The 23,862-nt window shown below is 31.6% G+C and overlaps 1 protein-coding gene across 3 annotated transcripts in view; it reads left to right on the forward strand.

Annotated features, from left to right (window-relative positions):
• The window catches only part of HCN1 (hyperpolarization activated cyclic nucleotide gated potassium channel 1), a 612,097-nt gene that overhangs the window by 282,308 nt on the left and 305,927 nt on the right, over positions 1–23,862 (forward strand). For all 3 annotated transcript variants that reach the window (XM_074282554.1, XM_074282553.1, XM_074282556.1), the window contains exon 3: positions 12,350–12,511. In XM_074282554.1, coding sequence (XP_074138655.1) covers positions 12,350–12,511 — 162 coding nt within the window. The remainder of the gene's footprint in view (positions 1–12,349; positions 12,512–23,862) is intronic.

A 23,862-nucleotide genomic window follows, 5' to 3' on the forward strand; every position in this document is an offset into this window, starting at 1 on the left:
GTGGAAATAGTTTTAATTTCATCATCTGAAAATTGTCTGTTCATATCCTTTGACCATTTATCAATTGGAGAATGGCTTGATTTCTTATAAATTAAAGTCAATTCTCTGTATGTTTTGGAGATGAGGCCTTTATCAGAACCTTTAACTGTAAAAATGTTTTCCCAATTTGTTACTTCCCTTCTAATCTTGTTTGCATTAGTTTTGTTTGTGCAGAAACTTTTTAATTTGGTGTAATCAAAATGTTCTATTTTGTGATCAATAATGGTCTCTAGTTCTCCCTTGGACACAAACTCCACAAGTCTGAGAGGTAGACTATCCTATGTTCCTATAATTTATTTATGATTTCGTTCTTTATGCCTAAATCTTGGACCCATTTTGATCTTATCTTAGTATGTTGTGTTAAATGTGGGTCCATATAAAGGTCTCATTTCTAAAATATATAGAGAACTGACTCAAATTTGTAATAGTTCAAGCCATTCTTCAGTTGATAAATGGTCAAATGATATGAACAATTTTCAGATGAACAAATTAAAAGCATTTCTAATCATATGAGCAGTATTGATAATAGAAATACAAATTAAGACACTGAGATACCACTACACACCTCTCAGATTGACTAAGATGACAGGAAAAGATAATGACGAATGTTGGAGGGATGTGTGAAAATTGGAACACTAATACATTGTTGGTGGAGCTGTGAACCAATCCAGCCATTCTGGAAAGCAATTTGGAACTATGTTAAAAAAACTTATCAACTGTATGTACACTTTGATCCAGCAGTGTTTCTATTAGGACTATATCACAAATAAATTAAGGAAAAGGACCCATATATGCAAAAATGTTTGTGGCAGCCCTTTCCATAATGGCAAGAAACTGGAAACTAAGTGGTTGCTTGTCAGTTGCAGAATAGCTGAATAAATTGTGCTATATGAATGTTATGGAATATTATTGTTCTATAAGAAATGATCAGGAGGATTATTTTAGAGAGGCCAGGAGAGATTTACATGAACTGATCCTGAATGAAATGAGCAGAACCAGGAGATCATTTCCCACTTAGAATGTCTAGTCCCCTGATTCAGGGGATTTTTCAAATTGTTTAGTAAACATTAATTATACTCCATAAGGTAGATGGGGGTTTCTTTCCTGATTTTGCAGTTATTTAACCTGGCAGTTTCCTTTAAAGGTAAAGAACTTTAAAAGTAGGAGTAATAATTATGGAATGAAAAAACAACAAAAACAAAAACAACAACAACAACAACAACAACAACAACAACAACAACAACAACAACAACAACAACAACATTTCTTTCTTTGATACATCAAGGGCTAGGAATTGGGGTTTTGATTTTGATATTCACCTAACAAAGCAATGAGGGCTTTGATTAGCAAATCATCAAGCAACACAATTGTGAAAGAAAGAAATGTTCATTATTCAAAGCACCAGAGCCTTCTTATATTATTTCCTAAGCCCATATGCAAATCATTTAGCCTCTCTACCAACCTCCCAAAGTCTGCGAATCTAAAATTATCTTTTCTACCTAACCTCCTATATCTCTCACTTGTTGGATTTTGGGTTCTGACATAGATTGTTTCATTTATGATTATTAGAAGAGAACTTTTTGCTTAGCCACTGCCTACTCAATGATTCTCTTTGCCATGTTAAAAGGCAGCTAGGTTGTACAGTGCATAAAGTATCAGGCCTGTAGTTAGAAAGCCTCATTCTTCATGAGTTCACATCTTACCTCACATACCTACTAGCTGCGTTATCCTGGGTAAATTGCTTAAACCTGTTTGCTTCAATTTCTTTATCTGTAAATTGAGCTGGAGAAGGAAATGACACATCATTGACAGTCTCTTTGCCAAGAAAACCCCAAATTAGGTGACAAAAAATTGAGCACTACTGAAAAATGACTGAAAACTGAGGTATGTTATAAAGCCTTCCAACATACAGTCAAAGGGCCTGGAATCTAAGTGTTATCCTTGACATTTAGTACTTATATGACTTAGGAAAAGTCACCTTGAACCACAATTTCTTTAGTAGCAAAAAAGGTTGTATATTTTGGCCTCTGAAGTTCCTCCCTCATTCAAAGTCTATTTTTCTGTATCAAACATTATTGTAATGCCAGACAAACTAAGGCATGATTAGAGAGTTTTTAATACTTTATTTTAATTTCTGAGAGAGAGATATTGTCTGGGGGCAGAGAAGAATCCATTTTTTTGCCCCAGGACTAAATTGGTCTTTTGTCTCAAAGAATTCAACATCAAATGTGAGATTCCAATGAATTTTATAGGGCTCTAGTGATCAAAGGTAACAAAGGCAAGGGGTGGAATCTGAACACTGGTTAGTGGGAATTTTCAGGAAGGGACCATCAATCTGGTTCTAAAGGTTTGGGGTAGGGCTATAAATTCTGATAAATTGGGATTAAAGGAGGTGGTCATCTAAAGACAGGAAGTCTGGAGAAATAGTGGTAGAGGATGCCAATTAGGTATCTGAGATAGGACATCTGGAGTTTTGTGACTCTTGGAATGCCAGAGTGGCCAGAACTCCAAAGCTCTAATTATCTCAGTCCTAATGAACAGGAAAGGGGGTTGTAACCAAGAAATTGAGGCAGAACAATTAAGGGGAACTGAGGCAAAACCATTTGGGGAAAGTGAGGCAGGACAACTTAGGAAAACTGAAGCAGAACACTAAAAAAAATCTGTGGCACAACATTATCAATTTCCTTCTTGTTATCTCCATTATAATACTTCACTCTTTCTTCATTGAAGTACAAGAAAGAACACTGTTTTTTTGACAAAGATATTTAGAAACTTTTTTATGTCACAGAGATTGATCTTGATTCTCATACTATGTGAAGTTATCCTCAAAATAAAATGGGTATGTTGGGAGGTTAACATTAATTCTTTTAAATTCTCAAATCATTCATTAATTTAATAGTTCAGGGAACTAAATGAAAACCAGAAAACTACTACAGATATGCTTAATTCATAATATGGCTTGTATGCATAATTCTAAAAGAAAATTGATTAGGTAGATACAGATGATTTAGCTTATTAGATATTCAGTAGACCTGAAGCTTCCTGATAATGTACCCTTGCTTCTTGTATCCAAAAAGTTTCTGAATTCTGTAAATTCTACTTACACAACATATCTAATATCTGCTTCTTTCTTTTTAATTTGCTCAATTTCCATATTTGTTCAGATTCTCATTAACTCTTTCCGTGACTATTGAAAACCTTTCTTAATTGTCTTCCTGCCTTCAAGATCTTCCCTTTACATTCTATCTTTTACACCGATGCCAAAATGATATTCCTATAATATGGATCTGAGCATGTCTCTATCCTGTATAGGAAAATTCACTGTTTTTTTCTGACTTCTTATAGCACTTGCAAACTTCTATGCCTGACATTTAAAGGCCTTCCCAGATTATTAATTTACTACCACTTTTTAGTTCCATCCAAAATATCCTACTTACTATTCCCTGTATAATATATTAGATCTCTTGTTTCACCCCTATACAAAGGTTATATATTCCATGCCCAGAATGATTTTCCTCTACACCTTTGATTAGTAGAATGCTGAGCTTCCTTGAACAGCTCAAGGTATTCACCTCCTTCAAGAGGCCTTTCTAGACATTCTCCTCCAGGTGCTAATTCCTTTAAAAAAATATTATGTGTTGAAGCCATGTATAAGGTGTGTGTGTGTGTGTGTGTGTGTGTGTGTGTGTGTGTGTGTGTGTGTGTAAAATTTTATTGATGGACTTTTTTTTCCCTTCAGAATCATTTCCCATGCTTAACCCATAATTGAATTTTCCTTGTGTCCAAAAAGAAAACAGCAAAAGCAATAGCAATTAAGCAAAAACATTCTTTATAGCAAATTATGTTAGCAATGCATTGATTTAACAATGTATTCTGGTCAAGGATCCCCTTTGCCATGAAGCAGTGCTTCGTTATTTCTTCCCTGGAACATTGATCATTTCTATACCTTCATCTTCTCTTTTCCTGTCCATTTCTAGTGATCCATTCATTTATATTTTTATAGTATGCATATTGTTATTGTGGTTCTACTTATTTCACTAATTCCACATTCTTCTAAGTTCCTCAGAATTTATTACTGAATGATGATATTGCACTTCATTCATATTCTATGATTTTTCAAACATTCCTTAATCAATGCATAACAATTTTGTTGTAACAGTGCTTTATTACTACAAAGAATATTGTAACTTTTGGGAGGAAATTTTCAAATCAATTTATTCACAGTGACATTTAAATATTTAAACTATTGACTTTTGATTCTGTACTTTATTTCTTGGAGTATATGTCTAATAGTCAGACATATGCTAAGTCAAATTTTATAGAAATGTTGTCAATTTTCAAATATAGTTGACACAGAATTGGCTTTTAAGAGCCATTCTATTGAGCATATTCAAAATTGCCTTTCCTTGGTCTGGTCCATAAATAGGAGCTTTTGGTTTTGTTTTAGGACATATGGTAACATAGAACTGAAAGAATTTGATCTTTGAGTAGACTGTAACAAAACCTACAAATAAGAGGAAAAAAAGACTATCCCTACTCTCAAGATGTTTACTTCTAAATGGGAGAACACAATATAAAAAGAGAGCTGAATAACTGGTGGGGAGGGTAAAAACAGGAGACCACTTACATATTGCTCCTATGTGATGCAAATATCTTTTCAGTCAATTGTTTTCATCCTAATTCTTTCTATGCAAAGACTAACAGAGTACTTTTTAATTAAAACACCAAGTTACAGATATCATTCAGTGGAGGATTTTCTTGTACTAATGAAATCATAGGTCTATATCAATGATAGCACTATAGTCATTGAAAGTCAATATGTGGCATAAAATAATTGAGTGAAAAAAGGCCTCATTTCTAAAACATATAGAGAACTGACTCAAATTTATAAGAATTGAAGCCATTATCCAATTGACAAATGGTCAAAGGATATGAACAGACAATCTTTATATGAAAAGGTGCTCTAAAGAGAGCTCTAAAGCACTACTACACACATCTGAGATTGGCTAAGGTGATAGGAAAAGATAATGATAAATGTTGGAGGGGATATGGTAAAACTGGGACACTAACACGTTTCTGGTGGAACTGTGAATGGATCCAATCATTTTTCAAAGCAATTTGGAGCTATGCTCAAAAAGTTATCAAACTATCATACCCTGATCGAGCAGTGTTTCTACTGGGCTTATATTCTAAAGAGACTTTAAAGGAGGAAAAGGGACCCACATGTGCAAAAATATATACAAAAAGGCAGCCCTTTTTTGCAGTGGCAAGAAACTGGAACCTGAATGGATTCCCATTAATTGGAGAATGGCTGAATAAGTTATGGTATATGAATGCTGTGGAATATTATTTTTTTTAAAACGACCAGCAGGATGATTTCAGAGATACCTGGAGAGACCTACATGAATTGATGCTAAGTGAAATGAGCAGAACCAGGAGATCATTATACACAGCAACAATAAGCTTATAAGATGATCAATTCTGATGGACATGGCTCTCTTCAATAATGAGATGATTCAAACCAGTTTCAATTGTTCAGTGATGAAGAGAGCCATCTACACCCAGAGAGAAAACTGTGGGAACTGAATATGGTCCCCAACATAGAATTTTCACATTTTTGTTGTTGCTTGCTTGCATTTTATTTTGCTTCTTTTTTTGTGCAGCACAATAATTGTATAAATATGTATGATTTAACATATATTTCTACTATATTTAATATATATTGAACAACTTGCCATCTAGGTGAGAGCTTGGGGGAAGGGAAGGAAGATAGGAACACAAGATTTTGCAAGAACTAATGTTGAAGAATTGTCTATGCATGTGTTTTGGAAGATAAAAAGCTTTAATTTAAAAAAAAAATCATCATCATCATTATCACAGATGAAAAGCAGAACTTTCATCCTAGGAAAGAACCTGATAGAAGTACTTAAGTCACATTCTTGACCTTGTTACAAGATCATACTGCAAAAATGTAAATTAGTAAAGGATCTGCCAATAAACTTTTAGTAAGGGTTTATTTTGTTCTGGACACTGTGCTAAGTTCTGAGGATACAAAGTGTTAGGATTCTTACAAGGTGCTAAGTCAATTGTCTAATTTAGCATGGTACTTAACAGTTCTCTAGTTCAGAATTCACACCTTTCACACTTTTAGAAGAGCATATAAAAGGACAAACCCACTGGAAGCTCGAGAAATTCAGAATGAAGATTCATTACCACTTCTACATTTATGCTGGCTGGAGACATTCAGACAAGAGCTCTTGGGAACCAAGGAAAGAGGAAGGCCTCCAGAAAAGTAGACGAGCCCCAAGTGAAGGAGATAAGACTTTGGAAGAGACAATAAAGGGTTTGGATTTTAACTCCTGGTTGCATTTGAGGTGATTATTGAAATTGAACTGAAACTAACACTGCTTCCAGAAGCTTCCCAAAGAATCTGCTCACAGAGAATGATTATAATTTAGAGAACAGAACATTACATTACAACAAAGAATTTTAAAAACACTCTCTCTTTTTCCTTAAGGTGTTTACATTCTTGGATACAACAACCCAAAAAAAGTATAAAATTATTTCTTATCTATCTGTCTCTGTTTGTCTTTTTTTAATGGAAGGCACTCTCAAAATAAAGGGCAGATAGAAGGTACAGTAAATAGAGTGGCAGACTTTGTGTCAGGAAAACTAATTTTCTTTAGTTCAAATCCTGCTTCAGACCACTCAGACTGTGATCAAGTTACTTACCCTTGTTTGCCTCACTTTCAACAACTGGAAAATGAACTGGAGAAAGAAATGGCAAACCACTCCATTATCTTTGCCAAGAAAAACCCAAATGAGGTCACAAAAAGCAAAGAATTGGACACAATTTTTAAAATGGCTGAACAACAACACTTTCAAAGTGAAGGATAAAATGATGTCAGGATCTAGAAATGGGAAAATATGTAAAAGCCTTCTATAGAACCAAAGTTTCGAGTTGAATCTTAATGAAATTTAGGAGGGAGAGCATTTGAGGGATGAGGAATTGCCAAAATATACAGAATTGAGAGATCCTGTGGAATGAAGGGTAAGATAAATAGTATTCCTGGATTATAGAATTCAAGGAGGGGAAGTGAAGAATAAGAAAATTAACAAGATAAAAAGGCTGTGAAAACCTTTAAAAGCAAACAGGATCATCCTAAGGTAATAGGGAGCCACTAGAATTTCTTGAGTAAGTTGCTTTATTTGTGGAAGATGGGCTGTGATAGGAAAGTGAGATCAACAGGATGGCTGTCCTTGAGTTGAGAAGGACTGGCCTCAGAATTTCAGCTGACATCTTTGTGTTTATAAGGCATATGTTCATTTTCAATGTATTCAGAAATTGTGTTGCCTATGTTTGCTAGCACTATTAGTGTTGGAGGAAGACTGGATTTTAGTTTATCATGACAATAGACTAGGTCTTTCAAACTTATAGTTAAAAAATAAATTACAAAATTGATTTTGAAAAACCAAAATCGTTACACTGGTACATAATGAAGCAACTGCTTACTTGTCCCAATAAGTAGATATTGTCTTAAAAATCTATAATCCCACTCTAATTTTAAGGGGAGTTTCAAAGACATGTGCACATGTCAACTTAGAGAGAAATTTTATCATTGATTGTAATTAGTGTGTCAAAAAAGAGTTTGCTTTAAAGAAATCAATATCTAATAAAATTAAAAACACCATGTTAAAGGGAGAATTAGTTATTTTGTAGCAAGATTATTTTATTACATTTTGAGATTTTTGGACAAAACGTACCATCCCCCAAACCAGCAGTCAGTATAAATTACCCATGTAACTGTTATATTTAATCTCATTTTCCCTGTAATTTTCTGCAAATAAAATTATTGGCATTAATCTGGTATTCTCAGTGATCAGAATATTTCAAAATATGGTATAATAAACTAATTCATTTCTTTTTAGAACTTACTTAGAAGTACTTAATAATAACAATGATAGATTTGTAATGTGGATTCACATGGGTAAATAGTTCCATGAGATATTTAAGCAATCATAAGTATACCAGATCATAAAATGTAGCTTTTTCCCTCATTGCCATCTTTGGCAAATTAGTAGTTTCAGTACTTTAGAAAAATTATTTTAACCAATTAAAATTTACTTCTAATTATATTACATTGGTTTTTATGTATATGTATGTGCATCTTAGGACATTTTATTAATTTTTAATGTTATAATATTTCAATCTTCACCAAGTAATAAAATATGAAAATTTATAATGAAGGAAAGTTCTTAGTAAACAGCAAATTAAATATAAGGGACAAAGTCTTATTCACAATATTGTAATAGAAACACCTGAGGTAAACCAACTTTTAATGATATTTCAAATAATTGCAAATTTACAATCTGATTTTTTTTAATACTTCCCAAAAGTTGACATGAGAAATTTTATCTTTACACACTTTCTTTTGAATTTAATAAAATAATCTCACAAAATTTTACCAGAAGGATTTCAATTGAAATGTAGGTTAAATAAGGTAACACCATCATAGGTGTAGTGCTAGAAGGGACTTTACCAGATGTCAGATTTAACCCTTTCATTTTACAGATTAAAAAATTGAGGCTTCAATATGTTAATTACTTGACCAGGTACACACAGCTGGCAAGTATTTGAGAGGGGATTCAAACTCCAAACATTCTTATTTTGTATCCAATCCTCCATCTACTGTGCTGCAGCTACATTCCAAGTAAGGGAATACTGTGTAATGGAAACAATAGTAAATGTTAGAAATGTTGAATGTACTAAATCATATACTATATCTAGAAAAATAAATAACTATTTATGGCAGTTGGTCTCTATTATTGCAATGGCAGATAGAGATCTCAAATAAATGTGTTAAACAAAATAAATTATATAGGTATTAACACAAATAATAAGAATAAATGGAACCCAGATGACTTGTTTTTATGATTACTTACACCTACTAGAAGTTTTGGCAGGCTTAAAATCCTCAGCCCATTTTTTTTTCCTTTCATTGCCTCAAGTATTATATGATGGAGATTTTATAAACATGTTTACAAACTACCAAGATCCTTTAATCCTCAAATTGAATAAGGGTGTTTGCTCCTTAAGATGCATTTTTGTTCTAGTGAATGTCATTAAAACAATGCTGTAGTCTCAATTAAGATTGCTCCAAATATCACATTCAGATATATTGTGTTTTTTCTTACATTGAAGTAAGGTCTAAGCTGAGACAAATGGAGGAATGCAAGTATGGTTTAGAACTCCTACTTACTCTGCATATGTATTCAGTCATCAAATATTGTCCTTTCTATCTCCATGCCATCTCATCTCCAAATACTTCTCTCCTCACATATAAGTACCACTTTAGTCTAAGCCCTCATAACCTCTTAAATTATTGTAATAATCTTCTCCTTGGTTTTCTTTCTTCAAATTTCTCTCCATTCTAGTCCATTCTTCATTCTATTGTAAAAAAAATATTTCATTAAATAATCAACCACAATTACACCCTTACTCAGTAAACTTTAGTGGCTTCATAACACTACTCCCTGCCTAAATCAAATCCCTTAACTATCTGGCAACAATCTATCTTTTTTTCTAGGCTCCATAAATATTATACACCATCCAAAACTCATCTTAACAAAATTGAGATTGTTTCATTCTTTGTATTTTTATCTTCTAAGTCTAGAGCATAGTGAATACTTAATATATGCTTGTGGAAATCTTAGGAAGCAGACACAGACACAGGCTGAAACTATTCAAGAGGTTATATAACAAAGTGGCTATATAATTTCTAGGATATAGTAATGCATCTGGGCCCTGTCACACTTTTTACAAAAAGGAAATTTCAATAAGCAACTTTAGGAAAGTTTCATGAGAAGACAGAAATTGGGTCCCTTTAGTCTAGGAACATTGGTTTAATGCTTAACATCCTGGATTTTGAAACTAAGCTGATACTATCATCCCTGCCAATTTAATGGGAATCTAGAGGGGAATATCTTTTTTCCTCATAGGATCCCTTGGATCACCAGACCCAAGGCAGGACCAGGTCAGATTTTTGGAAGTTTCCCTTTTTTGCCCTATTATTGACCTATATAAGGAAAAAAAAGTTTCTAGTCTTGGAACATGTAGCCATAAAAAGATGGATTCTCTAATATTCTACTGATAGCAAACACTTTTTATTGGGTAAAAACTAAAAAAATAAAAACTAACAGGGCAGGAGATATCTGAAGTTCAAATCATATCTAACTCACTTAACCTCCCTAAGCTTCAGTTTCCAGACCTGCAAATTGGTGATAGTAATGCCTATAGGACTTGGAGGATTGTTTTTACAATCAAATATGACACGTAAAATCTAACACACTACAATCCTTATAGATGCTATAGGAATGTCAGCTACATCATAGTCATCCTTATGATGAAGCTCTATTGCTTGTAAAATGATGAAAGTCAAAGGTTTATCCAAATAATATCCTAATCCCTGATTTTTTTTGTCTTAACCATCCCTCTCTCCAAAAAGGAAACAATAATTATATTCTTTTTTTGTTTACTTTTAAATTTTTTTATTATTATAATTTTTATTTACAAAACATATACACGTGTAATTTTTTCAACATTGACCCTTGCAAAACCTTCTGTTCCAAATTTTTCCCTCCTTCCCCCCACCCTCTCCCCTAGATGGCAGGTAGTCAAATACATGTTAAATATGTTAAATTATAGAAATTAGAATTATAAATAAATAAATTATATTTCTGTTACAAAGTAAGTTTTTTTTTCTTATAAAAATAAATCTTATAAATTGCTTTACATGCCATGATTGTATACTTTTTATAATTTTAAGAAAACAAAATAGTTTAAGAAGCTGTATTAATCTAATTTGTTAGGGTATCCATATTTCAGTAAAAATCTTTGCAGTATGTGGAACTACTCCACTTATTGCATATTCCATGCTGTTTGCTATGTGAGAACAAGGAAGGCAGTGTAGTAGACTCAAAAGAAGGTAAATTTAGTAGCAGAGGAAATGGAATCAAGTCTTTACCTCTCTGTGTTAGAGTTTTCCTGATCTGCAAACTAAAAGTGATAATCACAGGAGAGTGACAGGGCCGTTGGAATGTTTAAAGGATATTTCACATGCAAAACTCTTTGTCAATTTTAAAGTATTATTTAAATTTTTGTATTTATTTAAAAAGAATTGCTATTTTTGCCTTGCCTGACTCTTCATAAGTCCACTTGGGTTTTTTTGGAAGACTAAAGTACTAAAGTAATTACTAAAGTAATTTGCCATTTTCTTCATTTTCCAGATACAGAAACTGAAGCAAATAGGGTTGAAGTGATTTGGTGAGGATCATAGTGTCTGAGGCTGAATTTGAACTCATCATGATGAATCTTGCTGAGTTCAAGCCCAGTGCTCTATCCAGTGTGCCACTCAGCTGCCCAAAAATATTACTTGGCTGATTTATGTCTAAGCTTTAACACTTATCCTGATCATTCTTTCAAATTATCAACAATAGGTCAACAGGAAGTTATTAAATTATGACTATAACTATAGACTTGTCAATTCTTAATGGTTCACTAAGTGATGCAACAGAGGGCAGAAATTGGAGTATAGAAAACCCAAGTTTCATTCTACCTCAGATATTTACGGTGTGGACCTAGCAAGCCATTTAATCTCTGTCTCATTTTTCTCAATTGTAAAATGGAAATAATAATGGCATTTAGCTCCAACGTGTTATTTTTCTTATTAAATGAGATAGGATATGTTAATGACAGCAAATTTTAAAGTGCTGTATATTATGCAAGTTATTAATCTAGTGAGGACATTATTATTTGTTGTATATTTTATTCACTGCTTTTTCTCATAGTTTTCTATCTCTGGGCTTTTCCATTACATATTTGTATATAACCAGTAAAGTGAGGAGAGACAGAATGAAGCTATAATCAAATGTGTTAGTTTTGCTCATTTTAGGAAGCTCTTATATAAAATATTTCTGGAAAATGAAGTGACTGCAGACAATGTGTGTGTATACACATGTGCACACACATAAATAATATATAGATACACATATAATATAATACATTTTTACCATATGTAATATAGCATTTTACTATATGTTTACTATATATAATACATAAAATGTATAATTCAATATTGTCTTGACTATAGAAATAAATAATGAACCCATATAAAATATTTGTAGATGTCCTTACAATTTTAACATTAATCAATAACTTATATTTAGAAAAATTCTCTATCAATTGTTCTTGATAATGGTCTTACACAAAAATGATTTCTTACATGAATTGATTTTAAACTTTGGTCAACAGATTTTCCATATGACGTATGATCTAGCCAGTGCGGTGGTGAGGATATTTAACCTCATTGGAATGATGCTTCTCCTTTGCCATTGGGATGGCTGTCTTCAGTTCTTAGTACCTTTACTACAGGACTTCCCCTCAGATTGCTGGGTGTCTCTAAATAAGATGGTTGTAAGTACTGTGTATTTTTATTTATGTTTTTCAAAAGTTTATTTGAATGCTTAGGAAATAAAAACATAAACCAAAATCAGATGATTTTTAATTGAGAATCATATCTTTTATGTTTGAGTATATTTAGAACAAATCTTCATTTGGTATATATGGATTTGATATCACTCTCTTTTCATTACATCTAATTTTGTTTTCTTTATATCAATGAAGAATTTGTCTCATTTGTCTCTAAGGAGACAAATATATAATTGTCCATATTTTCAGATTTGGATATACCTGGACTAATATATTCCAAAATACTAATGCATTTCAATTTAAAGTCATGCAGCATTTTAATAGATAACAAACCTCAAATAGAGGATTCTTTAAACAAATTTTATTTTTTAAAAAAGGAATATTAATTATGATTATATAGGAACATCACACTATTCATAACTTGAATGAAATATATATGAAATTCTGAAATTTCATATATACAGACCAAATGTTAATGTATCTTATGTTTCTAGACTCATGTACATCAAAGGATTTCTTTTTTTTAACTTTAAAAGTATGCCTGCTTTGTTTAAAACTCTCATTCCATTACCATCTAGATATTTTTTTTCCAATTGATTTTTAAAATTTATTTTCTTAATCTATATGTCATTTTATAGAAAATGGAATAATGCATAAAGGCATTTGCTTTGACTTTGACATAAAGTAATTGTATTTTTTCTTCTCAAAAATCTTCATTATGTACTTACTAGCTTAGAATAACTAAACTGAACAATTTAACAGACTAGATATATATCGATTTGCTCTTCTTAAAATAGCACATATGACAATTTTATTTCAAGTAAACTGACTTTGAGAATCTTAATTTCACAAGTTAAAGACAAAGTGCTGGCATTTCATTTTTGAAAACCTTTAAAATGTCTAAATATATTTATTCCATATTTAAATCTTCTAAGTGTGAAGAGGAAAGTTAACTGTTTGTGCTTTATCTGAGCATGGAATTTTCCTACAGTTGAATATATAATTATGTTTGTATATCTATGGATGTTTCATGATGCATTAAAATGTTTTTAGTTTGAATAACTTGAAAATATTCCAATAATAATATATTTGCATGTGTTGTATTATGATGACTATAATACTCTTTATTGAAAATGGATGATTCATGCATCATTATACTCGGTGTCTGCAAGAATGTTAGGGAAGTTTGCCTTCAGTGACCGTGTGCATTTTGATACAATCCTATGAACTATAATTTTTACTTATTATTAATAACTAATATTTACATAGCACTTTAAGGTTTGAAAATCACATTACACATTTTATTTTATTTCATCCAAAACACTCTATGGAAGTAAGATGTTAACCTTACTCTTATTTTATTGATAAGAAAAATGAGACTTTGTGCTGTTAAATAACTTGCACAGGATCACAAAATTGCTGTCTGTGGAGAGTTCTGAATCCAGATTTCCTTTATTGGAATTTCATATTTGTTATCTAATCTGCCATCTGGGTGCTTTCTTCCTTCAATAATAAATCTTCATTTTAATAACATCTTCAGTGATATAAAATATGGTTTGAGCATAGTTTACCTTTAAATGAGGAAAATGTGAGTTCAATGTATGCTGACATATCCTAGTGTGTAATCTTATGCAAATTACTTCAACTCTCAGCATTCGCAGCAATTCTATAAAACCAAAATTACAGAGTTGTTTATCTACATTGGTAAAGGGTGTTTCTCTTATCAGAAGTTCCATATAGCAATAAAATCATCAGATCAGCCCCTTTATATAAGAGATATTTCTATAGCTAACTGAAGACTGAATTAGTAAAATCTGATCTTTAATCTATCCTAGAATTGCATTTGATATGAAAATTAATCTTAATTTATGCATGAAGATTTAATTGAAAACCATTGAAAGAGATTCAACTTTTAAAGTTGAAATCTTCTATCTTATTGGATCAGAAATATTTCCATGTGTACAGTATTCATTGTAAATTTATAATAAAGCAAACTATAATATATATGTATATATATATATGTATATTCTAGGCATATGTGTGTATATATACATTCATAGATGTGTGTGTATATATACATACATATATAGGTATGGGTACATATATGTGTATATACACACACACAGCTAAATATATTTTTTTTCCTGTTTTTTGGAACAGGAAAAAATACAATTTAAGCTTTTTTGGTACTTTATGTTTGTCAGATATATACTAATGCACATTTGAAAATGGAGAATTAGGGTAAATTATTCAAATATATTCATTTAGTCTAATCCTCTAGAATATAAATAACTCAAAGTAAAGGTATGTTTCATTGTACCCTTTGCAAACCAAGTGATTAGCTAAATGGCTTGTATATAGTAATTGTTTTAGAAATGTTTGACAATTGAATTTGAGCAAAAGGAAAATAAAATATTTTCACATCTTTATAAGGTAAGAAAACCATCTTAACTCTGTGGCTATGTATGTTTGTTGACTTCTTGAAGGGACAAGTCCTGTATTTGGTAAAATACTTAGTAACTAATTTCAACTTAATTTCCATTATATTTGTCATAAGAAAATGGAACAAAGCCAATAATGTAAAAAATGGACCAAAATTATCCTAATAGTGAATTATACTTACACAAATTATTTAATATAATCTGAAATCAATAAATTACACATCAATAGGAATAAGAATTGATTTTAAAGCATCCTCCTGAGAATTAACATAGAGTATTAGCAATTTAAAATTTAAGTGTTTTGTTTCCCTATTCCTTATGATTGAAAGTAGAGTTTATGCAGTCTTCTATTTTAAACACATGGGTAGTTTCTACTTTTTCTGAAATAATATAGTTTCATCCTTTGCCTACATATAAAAACTTAGTTTGAATTACTGATTCAGATCCCTCCTTGACTTATAGTTCACCTAAATTTTATTTTTGTTAAATATTTCAATATTGTACTGAAAAAAAATCGTATGTGCTTTGCCCAAATACTACTTAATTTAAAATGAAAGAAATTAGAAAAAAAAATACTGACTAGACAGAGCAGCCACATTCTAGTTTATTTTCTATCACTCTTTCTCTGAATATGTTGACTGAATGATGGTTAGTAGCAAATAAACATCTAGAATATGTATCAGTTTCCTTGTATATAGAATGGAATCTTCTGAATAAAATGTGTCCAACAAATGATCCTATGGTCCAGATAAAGATGAACTGAAATACTAGTAAAAACCATGAGTTGAAGAACAAATCAGGGCCAGGAAATATGTGTGTGTGTGTGTGTGTGTATGTATGTATATGCCAGTTTAAAATTTACAAAATAATATACATACATACAGTATATATGTATAGGTAAATATACTACTTGCATATGTATACACACATATGTAGTGATACTTACTACTTCTTAGATTATATAGGTATTATTATCTCATTTTATAGAAGATGCTGATGCTTAGAAAGGCAGTAAAATAAACCCCTGTTTCTCCATATTCCACATCCGAAATTCTTTCTACCAATCCACAATGCATTTAACTTCTCTATCAATTTCCTTATTTGTAAAATGGGGACAAAAATAGCTGCTTTAATCTACCTTTCAGTTATGTTATGAGGAATAAGTAAAATAAATGAATAAAGTATTTTGTAATATAAAGACTAGAAACATACCTTTTAAAATTATTGCTACTGTTATAATTCTCCTGCCAATAGTTCCTGAATGGTTGACTTCAAATAATATTGAATATTTTTAATCTTCTGAAAAGGATTGCAAAACCCACACGTTAAAGGGAGCTTTTACTACATACCAAAGCAGACAGTTTTCATCAAGAGTTCATTGGTGTGGGAATTCTCTCATGCCTTCTTTTTCCTTATAATTCTTGGTTATGTATTCCCATCAATTCTCAATAGAAAGAGCATCCAAGACCTTTTTTTCCTCAGGTCTTTGAACATTTCTTTTGTCCTGGTTCACATATTTATTTGATATTTCTTCCTTTTCCCACCTTGGATATTTACTCTGTTCTATCAACTTCATTTTACTGGAAGTTTTCTCTTACCCTGTGTACCCTTTCTCTAGCTGGTCACCTTCTTTCTGAATCTCTCTCTCTCTCTCTCTCTCTCTCTCTCTCTCTCTCTCTCTCTCTCTCTCTCTCTCTCTCTTTTTTTTTTTTTTGCTGAGGCAATTGGCGTTAAGTGCCTTGCCCAGAGTCACACAGCTAGGAAGTGTTAAGTGCCTGATACAGATTTAAACTCAAGTCCTTCTGACATCAGAGCTGATGTTCCATCCACTGAACCATCTAGCTGCTCCCTGAATCTCCACTTTAAGAAAAGTTCCCCTATCATGACTTCACTTCTCTCCAGTCTTTGGAAATAGATAGAGAAATAGTACATATACAGTCTCTAGCATTATTGTTTTCATTGTCAAAATATTATTCAGTGCTGTGTTGCCTGTTGTTTTCTACCTAAATATATTGTAATCTAGCTAAAAGAATAGAATTCTTGCCTGAGGGGCAAGATTTATTGATTTATTTATTGATCATTTATTTATATTGATATATTTATTGATATCATTATAAAATGACAAATAAATAAGCAAATAAATATTTGAACTTTGGCAAAGAGGACAGAAAAGTACAATTGGGATCTGACATGATAAAGTGTTAAAACATTCAACTGGAGAAATCATTAAAAACGTGCTATTACAGCAAGATATCTATTTGTTGGTTTAGAGAAAAGAAGAATTCAACTGTGCAAAAAGAGGGATTAAGCTGAAATCTTCATAGACTTTATAACCCATTAATTTCATGAAAATAATATGTGCCAGGAATAATGCCATTAAATGTTCATGACCACACTGATTATTTTTATAACATTGAAATGAAATAGAATTTAGATGTCAGATATATGACTTTTAACTTTTCTATATTTTATTTTTTATACAAATACAAATACAAATCAGAAAATTTGTAGAGTATCCAAGGAACATGGAAGCTTTTTAAAAGTGTTTGAATTTTACATTAATCATTCCATCCAATATCATGTATAATGTAATATTATTTACTTATGGTGGTCAGCCCAATTTATAGAAGTTTAGAGCAATTGAATGTTATTGAAAAGGAACAGCTACATTGAAATCTAAAAGAAATGTTGACTTGTTAATAAACTATTATCTAAGCAATCATTGTAATTAACCAACATAATAGCTTAGCTGCTAACTGATTGATGAAAAACATTATCCACTAAAACAACAAAAACACAACTAAAATCACAAGTGTAAAAAATAATCTGTCTCCTCCCTTCTTCCTCCCCCCTCCCCCATTCATTTATATTTAAGGAGAAAAAAGAAAACCAGTTACTGTTGGTTTTCTCTTAGTAAATGCAAGGTCTAAATACCAAGTTGCCAACTACTTCACAAATTGAATTCAAGGTAAATATATAGCTATGGGCATTTTTTTTTTAAGAGTGACTAATTTCTACAGAAACAAGAAGTTTTAAATGCTGCAGGAGTGGTAGATAAATAGCACTTATACAAACAGGATAATCATTCTGTAGCTGGTGGTACTAATTACATGATCTAAGAAGACTTATATTAACAAAAAAATAAGGTGCATCAGCAGCTGTTGATTTTGAATTAAAGAAAAATAAATGAAGTGGTTATATATTACTAAGCTCCAGAAAAAAAATCTGGATATAGTTATTGGGAAGAAAGATAGAATTTCAAAGAATACACACATATAACCTAGGAGATGTCTATGTGAATGTGGGGATATGTTAACCAGTCCAACATTAACAAATCCATTTTTGTTGTCTATGTTTAGATTTTCATTTCTTCTTCTTAAAAAATTGTAACTAACTGTAACTAAGAAAACTTTCCTTTGTCTCTCAGAGATATTCACATTGGTCTTGTTTCAGAAAATTAGATATTAGAGAATGAGCCATTACACATATCATATATATCTCCTGAGAGGTGTTATGTTTTGTTTGTCTGATCTATACTTTATAACTCCTTCCCTTTTCCATTACATGTACATGCACACAAAGACACATACACAGACATACACATAGATACACACCCAAGCTTTTGGCACATTCTTGTCAAAGTGAAGTTCAAAAAGTAAGGAGAATGTAAAGAATTAAAAAGATCAGAATATAGTTATTTCAAGAAGCTTAACAAGAACTAAATGTAGGATTAATCATAAAACAGTTTAGTGTGTGTCAGTGATTATGTTTCTCACATTACCAAAAAAATTAAATCAAGATTTGAAATGAGAAAATTTAAAAGTTATAATTATCAGTTATGTGATATTTATATAGCTCATTTTTAGAGTTCGAAATTGCTTCCCATACTTTAACTTTTCAATCCTTACAGTAAGATTCAGAAGTAATTGCTATAGCAATTATCCCTCTTTTAGAGATAAAGAAACTGAGGCTGAGAGAAGTTAAATTTCTTGCCCAAAGTCATGTAGTTATGACATGCTAGGAAGTGGGTAGTAAATAGGATTGTCATAATTCTTATTTTGCTTAGCACAGAAACTAATAAGCCTCAAAATATTCATCTATTAATAAAATAAAGAATAAAGATATGTGATCCTATAGAAATAGATGGTATCATTAATATAATTAATAATGAGAAGCCTGCTAAAGTGAAAATAGCACTGTATTTAGAGTCAGAATATCTGGTTTAGTCATGAAACTTACCTCTGTGATCTTGGACAAATAACAGCTTCTTAGAGTCTCATTTTGCTTATCTGTAAAATGGGAGTTGGACCCAATAAACTCGAAGGTCCTTCCAGTTCTAAATCTATCACCTGAATTGATTATGAGACACATTGGGAAAAAAAGGGAAAAATGATGAAAGAACTAACTTCTAACACCTGGTATCAAAGAATTTAACTTTCTCTTACACATAAAGAAATATTTCTCAGCCTGAATTTAACTGCCTGATACTATATTTTTAGTTAGTAGTGAGTGGTTAATTCTGCCCGAGTTAATTGTATAATGTGTATGTTACTTCCTTAGTTGTAAGATTTATGGATGTTTGATACTAATTTTTAGGCTCAAGAGCGTTTTTCCCCCTAATACTTTTGATAGCAGTCAAAATCCTTTGCTCAAATGCCTTCTTCCCAGATAATATGCAATTTTCATTTTCAGTCAAAACTATTTATCATTAATATTTTATCCCACTCTTAATTACATTTTCAACAATTTACTTTATCTGAAAGACTAATGAAAAAGTTAACTAGGGATGAGATTGGTTATATATCTTCCATGAATTCTTATAGTTTAACCCAGTAGAATTTAATATTTTAGCTAACTATTCAAGTATTTCTCTCTTGTACTCCTAACCAGCCTTTCCACCATAGGCTATCCCCCAAGACATGTATCTTCCTCATATAACATAAGTTCCTTGTTATAATATGCACAGATTCATTTTTGTCTTTGCACACTTATTGTTTAGCACAGTGACTTTCATATAGTAAAATCTTAATAAATGCTTATTGTTTCATTGAGTTAAATTTCCATCCCCAATGATTTATCTTATATTTAAGTGACTCAATTTTATGCATTTTGCCTATGCATCTATATAGATATAATAAAATGGCACTTAAAGATTTGCAAAAGAGTATTACACAATTTTGTACCATTTATTCCTTATAACAATCTATTATCATTATACCCATTTTACAAGTGAAGAAATTGAGACTAAAAGACGTTAAATGACTTTGTCTAAGATCACACAGCCAATAAGGATCTGAGTAAAAAATAAAAATTATATTGTTCTGAGTTTAATCACTCTACCCTTGCTTGAAATAATTGTTTGAATCATCTATACATTTGTCTCTGCTTATGGAAGACAAGCTCCTTAATCATCAATTCATTTTTGTCTTCCTTTTCAGTTCCTAAATAAAATGACTGCAACATAATGTGATGAAAACATGTTTCTTGATACCTGATTGGTTGTTTGATTTATTAATATCTCACTTAGTGATCTCACAAGATCCTACAGGTTTAGTTATCATCTCTGTGCTCTCCAATCTATATATGCAGTCCTAGTATTTCCTCTCAACTACAATCTTGCACCACTTACTGCCTTGTGGACCTCTTGAATTGGATATTTTGGTATCTTAAACTTAGTATGTCTAAAACAGAACTCATGCTCTTTTCCCCAAACACATTCATCTTCCAAATTTTCTGTTATTGTCCTTGACAATAACATCCTTCCAATCACCAGATAGACCTTAGTGTCATTTTATAATACCACACTCTCTCCCCATATAAATATAACAGATTGCTGAGTTAAGTCATTTATCTTAGCACAACATCTTTTCTATAAATTCCCTTCTTTTCACTCACACATTATTTTAAACCTTCTTACCTGCACTCTGTTGGCTTTTTAATTGGTCTATGCATCTTAAGTTCCTCTCTAGTCTAAGTCAGTTTCTACACTGCTAACAAAAAGGTTTTTTAAAGTCTATATCTGATCATATCTCAGTGTGTCCTTATTACTTCTAAGGTCAAATATAAACTTGGACATTTCGAGCTCTTCATAGTTTGTTCCCTTTCTATCTTTCCAATCTTCTTATACTTCTCCTTTAATATGTATTTTATTTTATGATTTTTTTGTATCATATCATATTATGTTACTCATATTAATGCATATTGTGGTTCTGAAATGAATCATATATTTCCTGATCTTTGGGTTTTCACTACTGGATTCAGACGCAGGTATTTAGAATTCCCTTGCAACTGTATTTCTTACTTATGAAATTTTATAGTATCTATGATTTCACTTCAACCATGAAGTGTGATATTAACATCAGTAAAGATTTGTATGTCAATACTGAATTGTCTTGTGCTTGTATCATATCTGACAGGGTTCAGAAGATAACTTTGTATATGTGGACCATTCTGTGAATCTCTGTAATTTTTATGTTTTGCAAATTTAGCTTGCATAACAAATGTATACTCAAAATAATTCCATTACACAAATCATAAAATGTACTAAAATGCAGATATATTAAATATTACACCATGAAGATAAAGATAATTATGAAATGAAAGCTAAAGCTAATATTCCATCAGACTCTCTTTGGAGGCTTGGTTTCATGTGGTTTTTGAGGGAAACTGGTAGAACTTGAGTAGCTTTCTGACTTTACTACATCATCTTGGCTCCACCCCCAGAACTCTCAAAGGGGAGGCCCTTAGCCAAAACATATTAACATTGGGTATTCTTTTCTGGTTTAGAAGCCAGTGGATTAACAGTCTAGATGCGAGATCTCTAACACAACTACAAAAAGCAAATAGAGAATCTCTGAATCCCAGCATAACAAGCAGGCTTTGGCCACACTCACCTAACATAACAAAGAAGAAAGAAACACTGGCCCCAGTGAAGCATGAAACTCCTGCTGTAGAGGCATCTAGGGACAATTTCCCCTTTGCTCACCAGAGCAGACCTCAACCTTTAAAAATCAGCATAAAAGCAAAATGAAATCTGGCAATAGATAGCTATTATGGAGACAGGGAAAAAGAGACTTCCAACCATGAGGACACTAAAGGAAAAACAGCTTCAGATGAAGCCTTAAAGGGTGATATGAGATGGTCTTCAACTCAAAAGGTTCTCTCAGAAGAATTCAAAAAGGATTTTAAGAGAGCTAGAAGAAAAATGGGGAAAGGAAATGAGTTCTACAGGAGTGTTTGGCATAGGAAACATACAAATTATCTGAAGAAGACCACTCATTAAAAACTGATTTCTTAATGAAAAATTCTGGGATAACTAGAAAATTATATGTCAGAAACTTGGCATAGACTATATATCAAACCCAATGAAAATAATGTAAAAATGGGTACATGATTTGTATATAAAAGATGATACCATATAAAAATTAAGAAAGCAAGGGATAATTTACCTATCAGTTCTTTGGATAAGGGAGGAATTTATGACCAGAGAAGAACTAGAGAACATTATGAAAGGAAAAATGGGAAAAATTGATTATCCTAAGTTAAAAATATTTTTCACAAACAAAACCAACAGAAAAAAAGAATAAAAGGGAATTATAAAACTTGGAAAAAATCTTTACAGCCAGCATTTTTCATAAAGGTCTCATTTCTAAAATATGTAAATAACTGTGACAAATTTATAAGAGTACAAGTCATACCTCAATTGATAAATGGTAAGAGGATATGAAAAGATAATTTTCAGAAGATGAAATTTAAGCCATTTTTAGTTATATGAAAAAATGCTCTATTATATAACTTTTGATTAGAGAAATGCAAATTAAAACAATTCTAAGGTACCATTTTGTACTTCTCAGATTGGCTAAAATGTGTAAGAAAAGATAATGATAAATGGACAGGATGTGGGGAAACTAGGACACTGATTCATTGGTGGTTTTGTTGTGAAGTGATTCAATCATTCTGGGGAGCAATCATTCTGGGAACTATACCTAAAGAGCTATTAAACTGTGCATATCCTTTGTCCTAGCAATGCCATTACTGTATCTGTGTCCCAAGGAAATCATGTGCCAAAATGTTGTAGCAGCACTTTTTATGGTAGAAATGAAAAATAAATACATGTGCATCAACTGGGGAATGGCTGAACAAGTTGTGGTATGTAAAGATAATGAAATATTATTGCTATAAGAAATGATGAGCAAGCTGATTTTAAAAAGGCCTCAAAGATTTACATGGGCAGATGCTGAGCGAAAAAAGTAGAACCAGGAAAATATTGTACACAATAACAGCAAGAATGTGAGATGATCAACTGTGATAAACGTGGTTCTTCTCAGTGGTTCAGTGATCCAAGGCAATCCAAAAACTTCCAGAAAAAGAATTAAACTTAATGTAAATCAACACATGCTGTGTTCACTTTTTTCCTATTCTTTTTTTTTTTACACTATAACATTTAATTAACATTTATCTATGTATATATGATACATAGAGAAAGACTAACAATTATCTTACACCTACAAAGCATTTTACAGAATGCTTTACATACACCCATTTCATTTTTTTTAATTTAATTTTTATTTTATTTTATAATTATAACTTTTTTTTGACAGTACACATACATGGGTAATTTTTTATAACATTATCCCTTGAACTTACTTCTGTTCAGATTTTTTCCTTTCCTCCCCCAACCCCCTCCCCCAGATGGCAGGCAGTCTTATACATGTTAAATATATTACAATATATTCTAGATACAATATATGTGTGTAGAACCGAATTTCTTGTTGCACAGGAAGAATTGGATTCAGAAGGTAGAAATAACAGTTTACACTCATTTCCCAGTGTTCCTTTTCTGGATGTAGCTGATTCTGTCCATCATTGATCAATTGGAATTGGATTAGCTCTTCT

Source organism: Sminthopsis crassicaudata, chromosome 1 (assembly GCF_048593235.1).
Source record: "Sminthopsis crassicaudata isolate SCR6 chromosome 1, ASM4859323v1, whole genome shotgun sequence".
Lineage (NCBI taxonomy): Eukaryota > Metazoa > Chordata > Mammalia > Dasyuromorphia > Dasyuridae > Sminthopsis > Sminthopsis crassicaudata.